This window comes from Cryptomeria japonica, chromosome 4 (assembly GCF_030272615.1).
Source record: "Cryptomeria japonica chromosome 4, Sugi_1.0, whole genome shotgun sequence".
NCBI lineage: Eukaryota > Viridiplantae > Streptophyta > Pinopsida > Cupressales > Cupressaceae > Cryptomeria > Cryptomeria japonica.
The window spans coordinates 654,605,070-654,614,413 of NC_081408.1; the positions used below are offsets into that span (position 1 = coordinate 654,605,070).

At 41.7% G+C, this 9,344-nt stretch overlaps 1 protein-coding gene across 1 annotated transcript; it reads right to left on the reverse strand.

The window, feature by feature from the left end:
• Window positions 1-8,146: 8,146 nt before the first annotated feature.
• On the reverse strand, window positions 8,147-8,941 carry LOC131031406 (vacuolar iron transporter homolog 1-like). The gene has a single exon (XM_057962525.2). The coding sequence runs from the start codon at window positions 8,939-8,941 to the stop codon at window positions 8,147-8,149; it is 795 nt and encodes a 264-aa protein (XP_057818508.2).
• Between the last annotated feature and the right edge of the window lie 403 nt (window positions 8,942-9,344).

Sequence of the window (9,344 nt, forward strand, 5' to 3'; positions counted from 1 at the left end):
AATCAGAGATTGGAGAGAATCTAATGTTCAATAGGTTCTTGATAAGACAGTCAGTTAAGAATGAACCTAAGCATAGGAGAGCATTGTTTAGGGTGAGATGCAAGATCCTTGGTAAAGTTTGCAAGGTGATAGTTGATTCAAGGTCAACTAATAACATAATATCAAAAGAGGCAGCCAAGAAGTTGAAACTCACAAGGACACCCCACACTAACCCTTACAAGGTGACATGGATGAATCAAGAGCAGAGTGTGCTTGTCAATGAACGGACTTGGGTAGAGTTCTCTATTGGAGGATACAAGGATAAGATCCTTTGTGATGTGTTACCCATGGATGCCTGTCACCTACTGCTAGGTAGACCCTGGAAATTTGATAGGAAGGTGATCTATGATGGAGAGGAGAACTCCATTTCCTTTAAGAAGGATAGCAGAACCTTTAAGATTCAGTCTTTGATAGAGAATGAAGAGGGAACCTCAAGAACACCTAGTGTCTTATTGGCTACTGGTAAAGAGTTCTTACAGTTGCTACATGAGGAGAAAATAGTGAGGTGTGCCATCTTTGTGAAGCCAAAGGAGGAGGAAGACAAGTTGCAGGTAGAGGTACCCAAGGAGGTGAAGCAAATGTTGCAAGAGTATAAGGACATAGTGAGTGATGGAGCACCTGCAACACTCCCACCAAGAAGGTCTATAAGCCATCAAATAGACTTTGTCCCCAGTGCATCCCTACCTAATAAAGCTACATATAAGCTCACACCTAACCAAAATAAGGAGGTGGAAAGGCAAGTGCAGGAGTTGTTGGAACAAGGATTGGTCAAGAAGAGCATCAGCCCATGTGCAATCCCGGTAGTGCTAGCCTCAAAGAAGGGAGACAAGTGGAGACTTTGCACTAACTCAAGGGCAATCAATAGGATCACCATAAGGTATAGGTTTCCTATTCCTAGAATAGAGGATTTGATGGATTGTTTAGGAGGAGCTATGTATTTTACCGAGTTGGACCTTAAAAGTGGTTATCACTAGATTAGAATTAAGAAGGTAGATAAGTGGAAGATTGTTGTCAAGACCACAGAAGTGTTGTATGAATGGCTTGTGATGGCATTTGGACTCACCAATGCCCCAAGCACCTTCATGAGGTTGATGAATGAGGTGTTAAAGGAATTCACAGGAAGGTTTGTGGTGGTGTATTTATATGACATACTCATCTATAGCAAAACCAAAGAGGAGCACCTTGAGAATTTGAGGTTAGTCTTAGAAAGGTTGCATGAAGAGAAGTTATCAATCAACCTAGAGAAATGTGACTTCTTGAAGTAGGAGCTAGTCTACTTAGGATTTGTGGTGTCTAAGGGAACCTTGAAGATGGAATCCAAGCAAAGTAGAGGCAATCTTGAATTGGCCTGCCCCTAGAATAGGGACTGAAGTTAGGAGTTTCCATTGTTTAGCTCAATTCTATAGGAAGTTTGTAAGGAACTTCAGTGGCATATGTGCACCAGTCCTTGAAACCATAATAGGAGGCCTTAAAACTAAGTTCAAATGGACTGAGCAGGCTGATAAAGCATTCCAATTGTTGAAGCAAGAAGTAGCCACAAAACCCATCCTACTCTTACCTACTTTTGACAAGCTATTCACATTGGAGTGTGATGCAAGTGGAATTGCAGTAGGGGGTGTATTGAGTCAAGAGGGAAGACCTGTGGCATTTTTCAGTGAGAAGATCAATGAAGCAAAGAAGAAGTACTCACCCTATGACCTAGAGTTGTATGCACTAGTTCAGTCTCTCAAAAAATGGAGGCATTACCTACTCCCAAAGGAATTTGTGGTGTTCACAGACAACCAGGCTTTGAGTTACATTAACACTCAAGTGAAGCTTAGCAATAGGCATTTGAAATGGATGGAATACCTCCAATCCTTCACCTTCACCATCAAGCATAAAAAGGGGCAACTCAACAAGGTGGCAGATGCTTTAAGCAGGAAGTTGTTGACAGTTCAAGAGTTATAGTTGCAGAGCATAGGAATAGAAGGTTTCAAGGACTTCTATGAAGGAGATGAAGACTTCTCATCAGCCTACAAGGTTTGCAAGGAGTTTGAGAACCATTTCCATGGTGAGTATGCAGATTACACTCTCCAAAATGGTCTCTTGTTGAAAGGTAATCAGTTGTGTGTGCCTAGAGGATCCATGAGAGAAAACCTCATCCAAGAAAAACACAATGGTAGTCTAAGTGGACACTTTGGAGTCAACAAAACTTTAGATCTAGTACAGAGGTACTACTATTGGCCCAAGCTGCCAAGAGATGTGAAAAGTTATGTAGAGCAATGTGGTGTGTGTCAAAGGGAAAAAGGAGGATCAGGTAATGCTGGTCTCTATCAACCATTGTCGGTCCCAAATAGGCCTTGGGAATGTATAAGCATGGACTTTGTAGTAGGACTTCCCAAGACAAAGACAGGTGTGGATAGCATCTATGTGGTAGTAGATAGATTTTCCAAGATGAGCCATTTCATTCCATGTAGGACTACACATGATGCTAGCTATATTGCACATCTTTTCTTTAAGGAGATTGTGAGGATTCATGGACTCCCATTAAGAATTGTTTCAGATAGGGATAGCAAGTTCATGGGCCATTTTTGGAAAACTTTATGGAGGAGACTAGGAACTAATCTCTCATTTAGAAAAGCTTACCATCCACAAACTGATGGTCAAACTAAAGTCATCAATAGGGTGTTAGGCAACTTGTTGAGGTGTCTAACCAAGGAGTATGGGCAGACATGGGATCTAATCATTCCTCAAGCAGAGTATGCCTATAATGATAGTGTGAATAAGACCACTGGAAAGAGTCCTTTTGAGGTTGTCTATGGTAGACATCCAAGGGGAGTGTGTGAACTCAGGGAACTTGGTTCCATGGAGATGAAGAGTGTCCAAGCATAGGACTTCACTCAAACCATCAAGGAGATCCAAGAGCAGGTCAAGAAAGCCATCCTAGAGTCTACTAAAAAACTGAAGGCCAAAATGGATGAAAGAAGGAGAGAGGTTCAGTTCAAAGAGGGTGACTATGTGATGGTCCATCTGAGCAAAGCTAGAATGCAAAGTGGCAAGCCTACTAAAATGCAAATGAAGAGGGTAGGACCTTGTAGAATTCTGTCAAAATATGGTGAGAACGCCTACAAGGTTGATCTTCCTTCAAACTTAGCCATTTCACTAGTCTTCAATGTTGTTGATCTGATAATGTACAAGGGAGAGATAGTAGGACAGACTGAGAATCAAGCCAAGGTACTGCAAGACTTGGATGGGAATGCCTTACCTCAAGTAAAGAAGCCCATAGCAGAGGAGATCTTGGAGTCAAGGGTGAAGAAGTCTACTAGACACTAGGTCTACATGGAGCACTTGGTAAAGTGGGTAGAGCAAATTGTGTCTGAAGCTACTTGGGTTGAAGAGAGCAAGTTCAAGAAGCTAGGCATTGATCCGACTCTCCTCACTCCCCTAGTTCCTTAATCTATTGTAGAGGGGGAGTACGGTGCAAGAGCACCCTTCAAAGGGCTCCCATCATTTGCTTTTGTTGTGTTCTTGCTTCTTTAAGAAGCCATTTTATATAAAATAAGAGCCATGTGCTCATGGATCCTAGTTTAGGTCCTAGTTGAGGTCCTAGGGTCATAACTCAAAGTTGAGTTTTTTTACTTGAAAGTAGAGGGTATGTGTTCCTTTGAGGTGTTTAGGGGTCCTTCTTAGCATGGTGGTGTCCTTATGATAGCCCAATGTGGGTCTAGGAGTCAAGAAAAGCAACATTGAGAAAGTTGCTCAAAAGTTGCAAAAGTTGCATGACAACTTTTCAAAGTTGTCAAGCAACTTTTCCACCTAGTACGTCAAGATCTTTTGTTTAGCGTGGACAACCCTAATATGGGCACATAGACTAAGGAAAGGGTAGTATAAGTAGTTCCAAACCCTAAGATAAGGGTTTGGATGTCAGTTGTTGTACGGCCCAAGAAAAATGACTTGACTGTGATTGCAATTTTGTTACCAGTCAGCACAAATGGAGTAAGGAAAGATTGATAATGGATTGATTTTTGAGAAAAACTATGTTGAGAGACTTATATGGTGTATTTACTTCCATTTTGAGCATTTAGATTAGGTTTTGATTTGCAGGTGTGGTGCATTTGTTAATATTTTGTAAATTGCCTTCTCACTATCCAGTTTTGGACTATTTTGACAAAATGGGTTGTTAACTCCTTTCTGCATTGTGGACTCACCATGAAACCATGGGGAATAGGAGTACAGACCCTGTACATTACTTCAGAGCAAGTAGGGCCCTTGAAGATGCAAGGAAGCCAAGCAAAGATCCACTCCTAGGCGAGACTAGACAGTGCCCAACTAGGAAGGGGTAAGTTGCAGAGGTCAAGGAGAGCAAGGAAGGACAGAGGAGGAGGCACCCTTTGGAGGAGTTGTAGAGGGGTGAGTGGAGCACCATTGGTGAGAAGGAGGAGCTTCCACCAATCCATACAAGGTGGTGAAATCAACAAACCAACACTATGACCCTGGTAGGCCTAAAAACCCTCTTTAAAACCCTTAAAAACCCCAAAATTCACCTAGGGCAGTGTACGAACACTTGGAGGCCCAAAACTAGAAAAATCCTTGAGCCCTTGCCAAATGAATAGCAAGTCTTTTGGGAAGTTTCACAAGAAAATGCATCGTTTGCAAGAGGGAGCCCTAAAAGACCAGATAGGAGGCCTAATTGGACACAATCCTTGTAGCCCTATTTTGTAGGTAAAAGACAAAATAGTGAAATTGGTAAGGGGTTGAAAGCTTGAAACCTCTTGGGGGCACATGAATGGATGGAAAACCATCTCTAAGACCTATCCTAACCTTACTAGGACCTAGGAAGGTGTATAAGTCAAACCCTTATTAGCGTAAGTAAGGGTTCTTTGAATCTCATGAGTAGGTGAGACCTTAGGAGTAGTTTTTCAAGTTGTTGGTGGTTGGAGTGGGCAAGGTCAGGGGATTCCACAAGCAGGGAAAGTCCTAGAGACCCTAGGGGTGGTTAGAACCACTGGTGATCCGAGGAAAGGATCCAAGAGCATAGACTAGGCTAGTCTATCCCAAACCCCATCCCATCAGTAAGTCATATCAACCAAGTGAGTGGTTACCAGCCTGCAAAGGTCAGGACCAGTGTACAAGCAAGATGGTCAAGGTGTTTGAGCAGTTGTTTGTGATGAAGAGACAGAATGTTACTTGAATCACATCAACACTGGAGGAAAAGAATGAACGGGTCACCGGTATGCTATGACATTGCAAAATAGTAGGACTCCCACCGAATGAAGATGTAGTCATCATGAGAAGCAATGACTAACAGTGAAAGTGCCATCACTGGATCACATGTGCCTATTTGAAGAAATGATGCAAAAATAGGGAAGTCACATGAGTACAATGCAGGATGCAGAAGACAAGGTGCCACTCCATCGATAAATGGAACTTATCTTCAGGTATGGATAGTGTGCATCATGATTGCTTGAGATCAGAGAGAAGAGGTAAAGGCATGTTGAAATATCAGTACAAAAGGAGTGTAGTGTGTTTGTCGTCTTGAGAAACTGGTTGTGATATGGTTTGAACTGATCAGGGAGAAGGCAAGGTTGATCAGATGCAGTCAAAGGAGAATGGTCGGACTGAAGATGAAGTATGCTAATAGTTGATGACAGAGTGTCATCAAGAAGGTTTACTGGTACGTAAGTCCACTGGTAATATGAGGAAGGTGCAGATGCAGATGTCTTCCCACCTTGTGGGAATGAGCATGCTCAAGAGAGACATGTCTGACGACCAGTTAAGGTGTTCCACTGACAGTTCAATAGAGAGCAGACATAATGAGTTAATCGATAGAGTGTGAGATACCAGTAGGGTTTGTATACCAGTAGAGAAGAGAAACCGGTAGAAGTGTTTGGTCGGTGATCCTATCTAGACTGACATGAAGAGCCAAGCTGGTAGATGGTAGACATGGATACCACTTGGAGTCAAGGTGGTGAACCTGTATTTGGATAAAGATGGAATGTACATCGACAGGGTGGTTGCAGGGTTGGTCGACATTAGTGGAAGGTCCCACAAATCACGGGACATGTTGCAGAGCTTTTGCAAGGGTTTGTGGCTCGAGGTCTGGAGGACAACTACAAGCCAACTAAGAGTGATTGAGGAGATCGAGGCAGATGAAGGAAACAACAGAACCAAATCTTGGTGTTTGACCAAGAGACCAGCCGATAAGGTAAAAAGAAAATTGCCAAAGATGGAAGGCATGATCTAGGAGGCGCATAAATTGTGGAGTTGTGTAGACTGGCAGTCTGGAAGATCAGATCGGACAGGATTTGATTGGATTTGGTTTGCCGCAAGGATGGTGAAGAAATCCTAACCACCTAGAATTTGAATGGGCATTCGGTGGGAAAATCAGTCTATAAATATGAAGGCAAAAGACATTGTTAAGTGTTGCTACTGAAGAGAAGAAATATATTGTGCTATTACAAAGTGACTAAGTGTTACTTTTGCATGTGAGAGAAAATCAGCCAAGTGCTTAGAGAGTATCTAAGACAAGAGGGAGAGTGAAGAGCAGAACCGGTAGTGGTTATACCAACAGAGAAAAAGTGAAGAGAGCTGCAGAGAAGGCAGATAGTGGACTAGTAGAGTTTAGCACTGGTAAAGTGCATAGCAGTGAGGAGGAGATACATGAGAGAAGAAGAGCAAAAGAGGTGTATCGGTAGGGCTTACTGGTAGAGAAACAACAAGTGAAGAGCAGCAAGAGAAGTGAGTCGGTGTTGTAGAGAAGTTATATGAAATGGTTGCAAGATTCACTTGTAACGAGATAACTACTTTTGTATTTGAAGTTTACTTTAAGAACACTGAGTTGTAGCTCGATGCAGAGGTTGGTACTCCTTGGGTAGGTGCCCTAAAGTCAGGGGTTGGTGCTCCTTTGGGTTGTAGCCCATAAAGTCAAGGGTTGGTGCTCCTTTGGGTTGTAGCCCATAAAGTCAAGGGTTGGTGCTCCTTGGGTCGGTGCCCTAAACTTTGTAACCGTGTTTTGATTGTGAGGCTGGATTGGAGAAGTAGTCTCTAGCAGCATTGCTCATCGAGGTTTTTCCCATCTTGGGTTTTCTTCGTATATATTGATGTTATGTGATGTTCCTTGTGTGATTGCTCTTGTGTAGACCTCCCTACTAACTTGTAAGTCTACATAGAGTTAGATCTATTAACCGGTATGCTCACAGAGGACAGCAAAAGAGAAAAGTTTGAGAACCACTGATTCACCCCCCCTCTCAATGGTGCATTGTGTCTAACATCATCCACCATACAACATAATAAAACCTATATCGTTATCAACCTTCAATTCTTCAATTTTTCTATGTCCATACATTTTTGTATTAATTGATTACTTATAAAATTATATGTTAACTATAAATTGTGTTTCTAACCTATAGTAATAGCTAAAATACAATTTAAGTTCAATCTTTATAAGAACTCCACAATAAACCAGCATCTCAACACATTCCACACAAATCTCTATTAAATATACATACTACACAAAAAGAATATTATATTCAAATAAGAGTTCGCCAGGCAGGCATTTCGCGAACACTTCTGAAGAGGCAACACTGAAGCATAAACAAGACTGGCTCATGGCCGAGGTAGAAGAGGAGGATTACAATAAAAGATAATAAATGAAACTACAAATGAAGAAAATTCCCAATCTGTAAGAGAATAATTATTGAATCCCTGACTCATCCCTTTATCCAGTTGGTAGAGTTAGCTATTCCATGATTGAGAGAAAAAAATGACAAGATATTAGCAGTAACATTTGCTGTGATTGCATCACTATTGTAACGCCATGACTTGAAATGTTCTACTGACTGCACATCCACGAGAATACACGGTCACACGAAGCTTAATACGTCATAGCTTATAACAGCACACCGAAAAACATGGAATGAAAATATTGACCAAGTATAGGTTTGATCGGTAACTGAACTGGCTTACACTGAAAGGTTTTCATTGAGTGGCTATAGAAGGTCGGTTATCGGAAACCTAGAGCTCCTTTGTATAACGGAATGAAAAACAACATATACCTATTGGGACAGATTAATTGAATGGAAATAATGGTAGTAATATAGTTGGAGTCTTCTTTCTGTATTGAGTCTTCTCATACTTCATACTCTTGTTCACTAGCATTAAAAAGCCTGCGCAAGCCAAAGCTTATTACGCAGGCAATCCATCCTCCCAACAACACTCTTAAACTCCCTTTCACAATAGAAGAACAAGCAAAGTAAGCTCCAATGGCGCCAATCAAGATGAGAACCAAGCTGGAAACCCCAGCCAGCAACCCAACTCGAGTTATATAGTGAGTTGCAAAAACCGCAGAGATTAAGGGGAAAAGTGCTCCCACAGAAAAGGCAAGAGCCGATGCGGAGGCCGCCTCAATAGGATCTGGAAGGCTAATTATAAATGTGGCGTGTTCGAATCCCTTCAGGGACTTGTTCTCTCTCTGGAAGTTTGCTAGTTCCACGTCGTGCTGTATTTTCACAGAAATAAATTCACCAATGGCCATGCTACATGCCCCCGCCGCCACAGCCGCCAGGCCCGCCTCCAACATGGTTTTTGTACCGGATTTTCCTGCGCCCGTCCCGATCATCAGCCATGCTGTGCTCACAACTCCCTCGTTCAATCCCAGAACAGCTGCGCGAAGCCATTGTCCTCTTTGCAGATAATCTTTATTTTTCTTTCGGACAGTTTTTGGGAAAGAAGAAGGCATGGCAACGACAACGCTGGAATTTTTAGGGCTTTGTTTCGGAGAAGGCGTGGAAATGGGAAAATTTGAATTTCTAGGGTTTGAAATTGGTGATTCCTCTGTAATCCCGCCTCCTGATTCCTTCATCATTCTCTTCAATTCCATTGTCTCCAACTGAAAAATAGACGGGCTTGTTACACTATTCTCCATTTTTTTCTCCAGGTCTTAGAGATGGAGACAATTTTACAGTTGAAGTGTTAGAGAAACTGTGAGCCCACAAAATCATATAAATTTGCAGCGAAGAAATAAAAGAAAAGATTAATAGATTAACATTCAACAGAACAAAGATAGATTTGCATAGTAAAATTCTGACAATATATAAAGAAACATCCACGAACCAGAGCTCAATATAGAGATTCCTAGTAGTGCTCCTTATATAGAGTTTCAATAGCAATATAAAATGAGATGAGTGTTTACCATTTCTATATATGAATAAGGTGTGAGTGGACTTGTAAGCTATAATCTTCCAGAAGATTCTTGTGACGACAATGACTTGAATGAATAAGTTTCCATGTGAAAATTATATACCAATCAAGCTCAGCCGTGGTCCAGT